Below are 13,051 nucleotides of genomic sequence, written 5' to 3' on the forward strand. Positions count from 1 at the left end.
TCTTCCTTCCACCCGCAGGTCAGATAAGAACGCGGAGGCCAGAAAGGCTTGTGGAACCTGTCTGCAGCCGGGGGTTCCCACCTGAGTCAGTTCTTCCATCTGGGAGCAGCAGAGAAGGGTCTTGGGAGAGCGGGCAAACCCAGTCGGGTCAGCTGGGGGCTTCCTAGTGGACACCACCTCCCTACAGGCCAGTTGAGAGGCCTTGTGAGGACCCCGGGGCAGATCCCGAGGTACGGGGAGCTGGGACCCAAGTGCGCCTGAACCCAGGCTCGGCTGGGCTCAGAAGACCTCGGGACAGAAAGGGACTAGGGGACGCACGCACCTCCCTCCCCCCGGACCCGCCCCTACCCCGCCCTTTTCCACTCCTGCAAACCCGCCCACGCCCCACCTCCTCCCTGGCCCCCTTCCCCTGAATCCCGCCCATGCCCCGCCTCCTCCCTTGAGATCCCCTTTCCCACTGTCGGGCGTGCAACGGTCGCCTCCGGGTCCCCGGGCGCCTCCGCCCCTCCCCCACCCTCTCCGGCTCCCGCCTTCCCTGCTCCCCCCCTCCCCTCCCCCTCTCAGTGGCCCCGGACCGACCGACCGACCGGCGGGCGGAGTCTGGGAGCGTGGCACCTGCGAGCGCGAGTGAGCTCGCCGGACGCGGAGAAGACAGTCCCCAGCACAGACAGGTGTGCACGGGGTTGGGGCGACGGGGGAGCGAGGAGAGAGGAGGGGGGAGAGACCGAGAGAGGAGGAGGGGGGTTTGTTACGGGAGGGAGGGTGTGGTTGGCAGAAGAAGGGAAGTGGGACCGAGCTCACTCATTCCTGTCTGGATGGCTTGGCTACGGGACCCGGTCGTCCCCTACATTCCACCTCCTCCCCGGCGGCGGCGGCGGGAACTCTGGCTCGGAGCGGGGGTCTCCCTAAGTGTCCCTATTGTTAAGAGTGGGGTTCCTCTCACACTCCCAGTGTCACGTGGAGGGGGAATCCCCTCGCACCCTGGACCAGGTGTCACCTGCAGGAGACGGGGCTCTTGCCTCCCCTGGACAAGTCTCAGAACCACCCACCCCCCCAAGCCCTCTCCAGCTCCTTCCAACCCAGTACTTGGGTCAGTGTCCAGGACAGGTGCCATAGACAGGGAGGCTTGGCTGGGCATGGCTGCTTTGCCTTTTTACCAAAAGAAGCTTAGGCTTCAGGTTAAAAAGAATTGTGTCACTTTCTCCGCTAAACTCCAAAGTCTCCCACTAGGAGTTACTTTTTAATCAGGATCTTGGCATGGCTACTCTTGACCCTCTCAGGCCCTCAGGCAGGAGACCAAATGCCACCCTGGTGTTTTTGGAAGCCTCCTGGCCATGGCGAGTGAGTCCTACCCCAAACAGCTGCAGAGATATGGGCCAGTGAGGATTAAGATGCCCATCTGCCCAAAGGATGTGCTGCAGGGCCGTGGGAGGCTCCAGGATGTGTATCCCTGGCAGCGGGTCACCACCAAAATAAAGTACCACCCTTTCTCCTTAGCAGCTGGGGCTTGGGTGTGCACCAGCCTCTCCTCTAGTAAACAGACTACTTGGCCAGGTAAGAGTGGGGTGCTACCCTCTGGGCTCTGGGGAGGTCTTCTGAATTACAGAGACCTGTGTGTCCTGTCAGTCCCAAAGCTCATGTCAAGACCCGAGCTTGCAGAGCTCTGTCGCAGTCTTGGTCAGCTGCAGCAGGACCTGCTTTGTTCTTAACTGTTCTGGTCTCGGAGCCCTGCAGGCTAAGGCAAGGTCCTATTTTAGTTTGTCACCTTGCCCTGCATGCAATGCCTGGGCAGAGGCTTGGAAATGGTCACTCAGGCTTTCAGGTCCAATGTGGCCAAAAGCCACCACACTTCGGGAAGATCCCTCGCCTGCCCCAACTGCCTTACCCAATTCTATAGAAACTGAGACCCGTAGAAAAGCCTTGTGGAAAGTGAAAGGTGTGAGGAACCAAGGATGGCCATGGAAGCCACTTACAGGCCTGTGGACAAAGTCTCAGTGCTGAGGACCCCCTCATTTCTGGGTGACTGTTCAGAGATCTCTGAACCATGACGTCTCTGCAGAGTTGCCTTAATTACCTCTAGTGGGGAGGCCTGGGAACCTGAAGGGGGACAGAATGCCCCCCCATGCTGCTAAGGCTTTCTGTGGATGTGCCCTACTTGTAGGTCCTACGTCAGCTCTGTTTGAGGGCCCCCCAAGTGCAGACCTTTGTCTTGTGAAACCCGGTGTCTTAGTCACCTCTGTACAGAGGTCCCTGCCTTGAAGGTTACTTCATTTCATTTCTGCAAAATATGATGAACTATGAAACCAAGAGAGGATCCTCCAGGAAGGAGTGGAACAAGTGACCTTGACCTGGCTGGGCCAACTGAGGCTCTGGAGATCCAGCTGCCATCAGTTTAAGGATGACAGGGACAGGGACACCATGTGCTGTGTGTACCCAGCTGTTTCTGCGCCACTCCCTGGCGCTACCTTCCTGGTTCCGGTGAGAAGGTGGCCAGGACACCACATTTAGTCTCTCGTGGTCCTCTCGGCGTGAGACTAGGGATGCCTGAGCCCTGGATCCTGATGGGCAGGTCCCTGTCTGTCCCACATCTCACAGAAGTAACAGGAGCCTTCTTCTGTAGGACCTGGCGTTCAGGCACAGAGCAGCTACTGCTATTTTTCCCCCTTGGAAAGAGCCCCAGAAGGTGGGCACAAGATGTTGGGGCTCTTTGGGGGGCACTACACCTGTAAGAAAGTCATTTAGGGCAGTGGCACCTGCATGCAGTGGTGGCTTCTGAGTACCTTGCTCCACTCTGGGCCATTGCGGAGGACCAGGGGACAGACCTTTGGGTTCATCTCACAGCTCCAGGCTGCCACAGGCCGGGAAGGATGCAGTGATATTCCTTCCAAGCCCTGTCAAAGAGAGCTTACAGAACATGTGGGGCTTTGATGGGACAGTGAACACACCATGGCTAGCTACCAAGGGACCCTTGGACACACAAGAGGGCCAGTCACTTTGGACCAAGTTTCAAGAGCCCAGAATGTGAAGAGGCTCAGTCATGAGTTGTGGCCACCACAGTCAGCTCCTTGGAGTCACAGGAAACAGGCTCCTCCCCCAGGATGTCCAGGGTTACTTTGGAGTCCTAAAGGGCAGCTGCTCAGAGATCTAAGGAAGGGCCAGCCACAGAAAGCCTGCATTTCAGCTGGGAAAGTGCTAGGACTCTGACTGACCATGGACATCACCAAAATTTCCAAAATGGAATAAAGAGCAAAAACCAACACAAATCTATGGAGGGAGGCAGCAGTGGACACAGAGACCGTGACGACATCGTTTCACATAGTTTCTAAGTCTTTCGTAAGACAAATGAGCCTGGGAGAGGCTCTGCATGCTGGAGACAGAGGTGGAGGTGGGGTGGGGCTGCAGGAGGCATTAATGACCCTGAGCGGTGGGCTGGAACCAGAGGCACTCATGTGAGGGGGGCCTCTGTGCTCACACTGCACTTTCTTACCGCTCCGTGTGAGCAGCAGGCTCAAGTCACTGGGACCCAGGCTGCTGCTGTGGCCCATCCTCCAGGGTGTTGCCTCTTATGCATGTATTGGCACCGAGTCTTGTCCCGTGCCATAGCCTGTGCCAGCCGGCAGAAGCAGGAGTCACCCTGACAAAGACGACAGCAGGTGTATCGTAAACACTGGCCAACAGACCGGTGAGGCAGGGTTGGGGCTTCTTCGCCTTGGATCCTCACTGTGCTTAGCCGAGTTCCAGCTACCTGGTGACTTTTCACAGCTGTGGGTGGCTGTAACCCTGCCCTGGTGTGTGCGACACCTATCACGGCTCCAGGGTGTAAAGACCTGGAACCTGGGTCCCCCAGGCTAGCCCCTCATTGGACACAGGATACCTGCAAGCTGACAGATACCTGTTCGGGGGTTCTGGTAACCTTGAGACTGTAAAAATGAGTCCATATGGATGCAGTCCTCAGAACTGAACCGTGCCCGTAGGGGACACCAGCTGTGAGAGTCTGACTTCCTACTGCTCAGGAAACACATCACTGCCTGTCACCCTTCTGCTGTGCCCAGCCTCCCTCCCTCTCTGTCTCTCTCTCTCCCTCTCTCTGTCTATCTGTCTCTCTTTCTCTGCCTGCTCATGATCAGCTTGGGCAGCCTTACCTCCGCTGGGGTGTTCTTACATATAGTACACCAGAGACTGGTGTGCAAGCAGCCAGGGAAATAGCAGTCTGCTGGAGAAAGGGAGGCTTGATCAAGAAGCATGCTGAGCTCAACCATCATGGGGAGCTGGGAATAACCGAGAGGGTCAGGGTACCCCCAAGCCTTGCACTGTTCCTCACCATTGCTGAAGAAAGAGCCTGGGATCCTCTCCGTTGTCCTTAGAGATAGAGTGTGGGCAATAGAAGCACAGACATGTGAGGCAGAGACAACCCCTTGGCACCCTTCAGTATGAACCCACACAGCATCAGCCTGGCTTCCCCCCAAAAAAAGTGTGGGACACCGACATCCTCAAAACATATTAAATTCTGTCACTAGACTTTAGAAGATGAGAGGGTAACATGGGGTTAGTTGGTTGGTTGGTTTGTGAACCAAGGAAATTTCCCTTCCAACTTTCTACAGTCATAATTTGGTTCGCAGAGCCCAGAAGTAGGTCTCTGGTCAAGGGTCAGTTGCCCTTGGAATTTCATCCTTCACGAGTCTCTACACGCAGGTGAGGGGGGCGTGAGACAAAGCTAGGCTGTGCGTGTGTTGTTCTCACCATGTAGAGAACACGCACCCCATGTTCCCCAAGGTCTGTCCCCAGACCACTGCAGAGACAGCTTGAGAAACTTTGTATTAAACAGACGTAGAGTGACAGAGGATTGAGTGAGCAGCATTAAACCACAAAGGGACTTGTTTCATGTCAGACAAGCAGATAGGCCAGCTGTCCATACCCAGGGTGGCTGGGAGCTGGGGAGGAAGTGGGAGAGAGCAAAGCCTTGGCTGGACACTTCCCAGAGCTAGAATGTCTGCCCTGTTTGGGAACATTGTACTTACTGGATCATGGACATTCCCTGGTCAGGCAGCCCGCTTCCTACCTGAATGGGCCACACTGTGAACAGAGAGAGGTTCTCAGGCCCTAGGCACCTTGATCACATTTCGGGAGCCAGACATCTCAGTACAAATCTCTACCCACCAGCGGCCAGACTCCAGGAGGGACAGGCAGCAGAGCCAGAGCAAAGCAAGGCGCTAACCCTGGTGTGGGTTTTCTCTGAAGAGAAGCTAGGCTTGTGCTGAACAGGAGCTTGAGACGGGCTTGTGAAGTGGGAATCTTAATCATCCGACCTGTCCAGGAGACAGCCTCCTGCAGACAGTGGCCTCTTCCAAGATGGAGCTGGGGAAAGAAGGTTTAAAGCAAGGGGTATGGTGTATGCCTGAGGCAGGGGCATCAGAGATAGAAGGCAAAACTCTAGGGGCACCGTGAAAGACATACATACTGTGGAGGCACCAAGACAACATACCATGACATGTTCCACTCTTCCTTCTCCCAGGACGGCCTGTGGGCACTAAGCCAACACACGAGTCCCACGGAGCCTCCCCAGTGCTGAGAAGGGCCCCAGAGCGCCCCGGTGAGCAGTCACCCGGGCAGGTGACAGGGCTAACAGCTACTGTGGGCAGGTGAAACTAACCATGTGACACTTTCTCTTTAAATTGAAGATGACTTCCCAAAGATGCTTCACCAAGGTGTTTGCCAGATTTCCCCTGGAGGAAGAATACAATAATGTTTGTTCTGGACCTGGGAGCCTTTGCTTTGCTTTAGAGGGTTTAAAAATGCTTTGAGTAATCTGAAAAGCCACAAGCCTGGCTTGGAAAGCTTGCCTGGCCAGTGGGGCAGAGCTGGGAAACCAGAGACCTGGCACTTTCACGTCCTTGAAACAAGAACCTAAATGTCAAGAAAGTCTGTTTCTCTCCTTTCCCCCTCTTATGCCGAAGAAGTAAGCGGTACTGTTTTTCTTGTACAACCCCCATCCCAGCATATATAAGTGACGGTTGGTTTTTTTAAAAAAACCGAGTATCAAGACAGCCTGCTACACAAGCTGTTGAAATGCGGAGAATGAGCTTAACTTGACACAGCGCCTCTTCAGAAGAAGAACTGAAGTAAACAGTGGCTTTGTTCTTGTCCAGAGAAAGACTTCTTCGCTCGCCCTGCGACTTGACCCCATTTTCCTTTTGATACCACAGCCTCATGTCCGACTGCGGGTGCTTCAGCTTGTGCAAAGACCTTGGCCGCAGAAGCAGCTCTCCATCACAGCAGCACAATGGGGCCTCGAAGGAGGAGGTCGATCACCAGGTGGACGTGTCCGACGGCATCAGACTTGTTCCAGACCAAGCAGAGGCGACGGCCACGGCCCCAGGTAGGTGCTCCCGGTCCAAGCCTCTTCTCTGATCCCCGCTGATGATGCGAGTCTAAAGTCCTATGCTCGGCCACAGGGCGCCAGATGGAGCGGCCGGGTCCCTGGCTGTGCTGGGGGTTCTTGTGGGTCAACCTGCTCCTGGGGGCAGGCTGTCTTCTCGGGTCGCCTGCTTGTTGGTTACACCAGTAAGGATCATACAAAGAGGCTGGCTCTGGTTAGAGATTATGAAAAATATGTCTTTGGGTGTTAAATAAAGTACAGTACAGCAGAAGGGGGGGGACTATTCACAGTCTTTGCTTCCTTTTTTTCCTTCGTGTGTGTGTGTGTGTGTGTGTGTGTGTGTGTGTGTGTGTGTGTATACTGTTGCTTTAATTTGGTATGTTTTATCTTAGCATGCTAACCAGCTCCCTGCTACCAGAAAGGATAGAATTAGAGCCATATAGTGTGCACCCCTAGACTTCCGGTGCATAGGCTTTTCCTACAGTCGGTCTTTGCATTAGGCTAATCATGGTGGTTCATGGTCCTGGCCAGCCTGCCAGCCCAGCAGTGTGAGAGAAGGGCAGATGCCTTGGGTTCACTTTTCACTGCCTCCCCGCCCTGACCCCCAAAGTAAGGCCTGCAGCAGGCTGAGCAGGTGTGTACATCCCACTGAGGGGAAGTGTGAACGTGACTCCAGGGCTGTCTGGTTCTGTGACTGACCAAGCGTCAGGCTGTAGACTGAGGAAATTCCATCTTCCTGCCATCCTGGACTCTTCTGGCCATGGCGCAGGCTAGCATTTGTGGCAGTTGGTCTCACTCATGGGGCTAATCTGGCCGTTTGCTCTGAGGCTTCCCCGTCTTCATCCTCGCTGAGGGCTGGGTCCTTGTTCAGGGTGTCTGTGGTGATAACCTCTCTAAGGTTTAGGCCTAGTACTCTTGTGCCAGCTTCCAAGGATGAGCGCTTTACCTGGTGGCCATGACTTGGGGCTCTCTGGACTCAGTATTGTGAGCCATACCTTCTGCCGTGGCTGAAGGAGAGATTTCACTTCATGTGGTGGCCCCGGCCGGGGTCTGTGACTTCTGTGGCCGTTTCTGTCCCTCTGCACCAGTGACTACCCTGTCCTAAAGAAACAGCTGGAGTTCAGTCTTCCAAGGTGGACCCCAAGTAGGAACCGGGAAACCGAACCTTCTCGTCATGAGCCACATGTGTATGCTTCTCCCAGGGGCTGGTCCCAGAATGTGAGAAGAGGTGGTCAGGGAGAGGTTGCCATCATAGCGCTCTGCAGAAGGCAGGGGGTCCCCAAGAAATCCCCCTTGTGGGGGCTGTTTGGTGGAACCCCCTTAGCGCTGTGTGCTCTAGCTGGAGTGTGAGGAGTCCCTCAGGGCTCAAGCCGCTTTGGCTGCCCAGGCCTTGTGCCAGTTGGTACCAGTTGGTACTTGCCGACCTTCCCTGGGCTTCTGGTTGAGCCTCACAAGCACTGGGTTAAGGCTGTCCTGGGAGCAGCCTACAGGTCAGTCCCACAAGGTTGACCCTGACCTGACTGCTCTGAGCATCTGTTGATTTATCTGCATTCCCCTGACAGGAAAATCCATCTGTATGTCCTGTGTATTGATGAGACGTGGAATGTCGAGCAGAAAATCTAGCTCAAGCTCGGGCTTGGTCACGTCTGCTCAAGTGTGGCGCGTCCTGAGCTTGCTGTTGTACTCAGTGGTGGTGGCACCCCAGGCTTTGGGGAGCCGGGCAGGCTGCTGGGCACCACGCCGCAGATCCCGGCCCTGACTCCTGTTACTGCTGACTCTTCTCTCTGTGTGTTCTGGTCCTTCCCAATCCAGAGCCGTGAGGCCCAGAGTGCTGCTGAGCCAGTGCACCCCAGGCGGTGGCCCGGGGGATGGCCTCCCACGGATGACCTGTGTACAAGCTCTGAGAAATGAACCCAGACGCTCTCCAACAGGGGAGTGACCAAAAAACAAAAGCTGTGATCAGGAACCCGTATCCTGAGTTGAGCTTGGCATGACGGCTTGTTGGGGTCACCGCTCCTGGGCTGTTTCCTCTCTTCCGGTCTGGTTACCTTCCCCAGATTATTCTAGAAGCCCTTTGAAGTGATGTAACCTGTCAAAACTTACATTTTAAATTCATTATTTTTTTTTCATTGTGGCAAAATACACAGCACTGCTTCTCAGCTGGGCGTGGGTGGTGGCGCACACCTTTAATCCCAGCACTCGGGAGGCAGAGGCAGGTGGAGCTCTGTGAGTTCAAGGCCAGCCTGGTCTGTAAGAGTTCTAGGATAGCCAGGGCTATTACACAGAGAAACCTTGTCTTGGGGGAAAGTACCTACATATATATAGTATGTATGTATGTATATGTATGCATATGTATGTGTGTATATGTATGCGTATACTTGTATGTATACCTCAGTTTCCATCTTAAACATTTAGTACATGAAGTATGCTCCCATCACACACACACACACACACACACACACTCACACACACACACTCACACACACACACACACACACACATACACACACACTCACACACACACACACTCCATCTCCAGCATCTCATCTTCCCAACCCCAAACCCTAGTCCCTGTCCCAGAAGCCACCACTCACCTTTGGTCTGGGTAGTTCGACACTCCAGGGGTCGCAGTGAGTGTCCTCGTTGAGTGCTCGTGCCTCCCGGTGGATCATTTCACTCAGCACGTGTCAGAGATGCTTTCTGTGTCCAGGCTCAGTCAGAGGCCAGGGTGCAGATGACCCAGCATGTGGTCCCACTTGCATGTAAGTGGATGCAAGGGCTCCATCCCCTCCGTCACTATTGTGAACAGTTCTGAACGGGGCGTGCCTGTGATCCCTGTGTGTCTCCAGAGGCAGGCGGCCGCTGGGCGATGACGGGCCAGTTTGCCAGCTGTTCTACAGGCTGAGTCCCCCAGTGCCATCACCGCCAATGTGATGGCAGGAGCCTCGTGTGCAGGCTGTGTGTCCACATTCTGTCCACACGCTCCTGTCCCCGAGGTCATGCGGAGGTTTGGACCGTGCTGGGTAAACACTGATAAGCCTGTTTTCCGGCTCGCTCGCTGCCGCCGTCTGTGGCCTTCTGTGTGAGCTGGCGTTCCTTCAGCCCTCTTCATTTCAGGATAGCATACCACCACAGCAGAGTGTTTGGGCAAGCAGTACCCCAGACGCTCTCCAGTTAACCATTTCACGGCCAGCGGTGGGAGGCCTCAAGCGCACCCGTGGATAGGCCCGTTCAGGGATCCCATCTGGCTGGTCAGACAGCTGCCATTCACGCCAGTCACCTGTGCCAAATGACTTCGGGAGAGGCCACACCCAGCCCAGCTCGGTTGCCTCTGGACTCTGCTCCTCCCTCGGCCAGTCTCCGCCGCAGGCTCGTCCTCACCATAGCTAACTCTTGCTGCAGAGCCCCCTAAGGCTCTGCTCGGACTCTGCTGAGGCTGGAGTGTGTCCAGCCCACGGCCCCCTGACCCCGAGGCTCCTCCGACACACCTTCTGTGGGAGAGTTGGCTTTCCTGAAGGAAATCACTTCCTTCCGTGCAGGACGAAGCTCTGCCCTTCCCAGGAGGGACTGAGGCGCCTCTGGCCGCCCGCTCACTGGTCTGTGTCTCACTCTCTAAGGTCCATGCCTGTCTTTCCCCAGTGCTGGGGTTCCTTGCCGGACCCATCAGCGTGGCTCCCCTGGTTTGCAGACACCCTGTCACTCCGTCTCCCACCCTACCATCCAGCCATCCTGGGGATCGCCTCTCTTGCGTCTTTGCAGGTCTCTTTTCTGGCCTGGGGGATGCTGCGTGCCTTACAAGGGCCTCGAGTCTCTTCCGTGACTCGTTACTCAGCACTTAGAAGTGCTGCTGCGGCTACACACCTCTTATCTCTACCAGGGAGGCAGAGGCAGAAGGATCTTATATTCAAGGTCATGCCCGGATAGGTAGAAAAATCAAGGCCAGCCTGAGCTCAGGAGACTGTCTCAAAACAAAAACAAGAACCATGAAGCCACCTCTGTTGGAGTGCCCTTGGAGTCTAGGGGAGCCCCTTCGAGGGGGGCTAAAAAGACAGTGTAGCTGTGGGCTCCATCTCTTTCACACACACACACACACACACACACACACACACACACACCCCTACACACCCACCTCCATGTAGCCAACGTACAACTCCATGCAGGCAACATGTAGGTCAATCTGTGAGGCCTTGGAGTAGAGACGGTTGTCCTATATCCACCCCGGCCAGAGGCCTGGGATACACCAAGCATGGGAGCCAGGCACAGAGCTTCCCTGCCAAGCACCCCATCTATGGTCACGCACACAGCTAAACACAATGGAGACCTCTTCAGAGTAGAGATGCAGTGGCCACAGACATGTCGGATCCCATCTCCTCAGGACTGGGGCGTGCAGCCTGCCAAGGACCCTGACCTGTCTCTTTGCCTGGGGAGATGACCTCTGATAACCTCAAGGGCTGTGGGCTTGCAGCTTCCTGGCTCGGTGCGTGAACGCCCGGGGAGACTCCTTGCCTCTTCCCAGTGTGCACTTGATGAGAAACGCAGGTGTGGAGGAATGAGTGCCGTGGCCGTTCAGTCATCGTGTGAAAAGCAGGACCCCGTGAGCAAGCTACTTGACGCTCCACTCTCCGGTCTTTTCTGGGTTGTTCTAACAGTCTGTGGGGCTTGTGCAAATGGGGCAGGCATCTTGGCTGCACACGATTAGCCTCTCGTTCTAACCTTCCGAACCCCTCGGCATCTTCTCACTTGTGAGTTTCTGTTGTTCAGGAAGTTGGCGAGAGTTCTTGATAGTTTTGGAAAGCATTTTTGGTGACAATGGGCTTGCAATCCACTGGGGACTGCTGTGTGTGTTATTGGTCAAGTTAAGTATTGTTAGCAATTCTCTCCTCTGCTGCCAGGTGCGGGGTGAGGTAGGGATCCTGGGGGCCGGTGGGGGCAGGCTGCAAGGGTACCATTCCTGAGCTTGCTGAACTCACCCTGGCCCTGCGCCTGTCCTGGAGGGTCCACAAGCCCTGCCTTCCCAGGCTGTCCCCTCTGGCCCCTGGATGGACTGAAGAGAACTAGCCAGTGTTCATCACTGTTTAATGAAAATGAACAGTATGTGTTATCTGAAACAGGTGATTATGAAACGCTGTGGGGACGGTCCCCCAGGAGGTGGGCAGTGTGTGCCTGAGCCATCTCAAGGGCGCTGCCCACCTCTTCCCAACCTGCAGTACGGCCGTGGGTCCAGAGATTTTGCCTGCGTTTCTTCAGGCACTTTGTGAGTTTTCTGTCAACTGTGAACTGTTTCTATAGAATCTCCCATCTTAAATTTGAGATGCTCTCTGTGATTAAGGTGATGTTTAAGAAACTCTCCTCTGAAGTGTGTGCTTGACCTGGAGGCACCAAAGGGGACATGCCAGCCTCTAATTGTTATTACATACACTATTACATATTTATCTACATATACTATTACATATTTATCTATATACACTATTACATATTTATCTACATACACTATTACATATTTATCTATATACACTATTACATATTTATCTATATACACTATTATATATTTATCTACATACACTACTACATATTTATCTATATACACCATTACATATTTATCTATATACACTATTACATATTTATCTAATACACTATTATATATTTATCTAATATACTATTACATATTTATCTAATACACTATTACATATTTATCTAATACACTATTACATATTTATCTAATACACTATTACATATTTATCTAATACACTATTACATACTTATCTAATACACTATTACATACTTATCTAATACACTATTACATACTTATCTAATACACTATTACACACTTATCGTTGCTTCTTCTAGCTACTCAGAGTGTAGCTGGCTTTCCCCGGAATTTCTCCCGGGTGGACACTTCCTCTTTCCCCCTGCCCACTGAGAGCTGCTGATGAAGACAGGCAGGTGTGTGGCCTGTCCCAGGTAGAAGCTCCTGGATCCTGATGGCCACTGTCTCCCTGAGTGTTTCTGGTCGCTGCGGTTCCCACTATTAATGACAAAAAACGACAGCTCTCATCGTAAACAGGGTAAGAGTTTATTCTGGAGCCATGCTGAGTGACCATGACCCCAGAACACAAATTTAGATTACCCCAAATATCATGTTCCATGTGGAAGCAGTTTCATAAAGGTTTCATAGTTTTACAGAACAAAGAAAGTCATAAATCAAAGCAATTTTAAAATACATTGGTGGTATTTAAAATACACCCTGAGAGACAGGTACCACGAGATGGGGGAGCTATTCTGTAGGCCCAAGATGTTAACTGATGATGTTCCCAGCTGTTGGATGGGTGGAAGCTAGTGCCCTGCTAAGTTAACAGCTTCTCATGGGCTTTTATTTATTATCGTGAGGTTCTGGTTCAGATACAAAGTGGGACAAGAAATGGCTGTTCCAGAAGCTAACACCAGTCCAAGATAAAGTAACAAGCCTCTGAACCTACAAAATTCCAGTCTCTCCACAGCACTGAAATCCCAACTGATCTGTCCGTCTCTGCACACAGACTCCTTCCAGGAGTTCTTTGGTCACAGCCAGACACGGCTGCTCTTCAGGGATTTTTGTTCACACCACAGGACTTCCTGTTCTCCTAGCACACAGTACCTCACGGGTCCCCACCCAGCACTTGAAAGCTTTCTCCTAAG

The 13,051-nt window shown here is 53.5% G+C and overlaps 1 protein-coding gene across 3 annotated transcripts in view; it reads left to right on the forward strand.

Annotated features, from left to right (window-relative positions):
* The first annotated feature begins 582 nt into the window (after window positions 1-582).
* Window positions 583-13,051, forward strand: part of Mcf2l (MCF.2 cell line derived transforming sequence like) — a 154,034-nt gene continuing 141,565 nt past the window's right edge. For 2 of the 3 annotated variants that reach the window (XM_037211591.1, XM_037211592.1), the window contains exons 1-2: window positions 584-671; window positions 6,204-6,376. In XM_037211591.1, coding sequence (XP_037067486.1) covers window positions 6,208-6,376 — 169 coding nt within the window. In that variant the 5' untranslated portion in view covers window positions 584-671; window positions 6,204-6,207. Of the gene's footprint in view, window positions 672-6,203; window positions 6,377-13,051 lie in introns of all 3 variants that reach the window. The other variant, XM_028881276.2, reaches the window with a different exon arrangement.

The sequence above is a fragment of the Peromyscus leucopus genome, chromosome 17 (genome assembly GCF_004664715.2).
Source record: "Peromyscus leucopus breed LL Stock chromosome 17, UCI_PerLeu_2.1, whole genome shotgun sequence".
NCBI lineage: Eukaryota > Metazoa > Chordata > Mammalia > Rodentia > Cricetidae > Peromyscus > Peromyscus leucopus.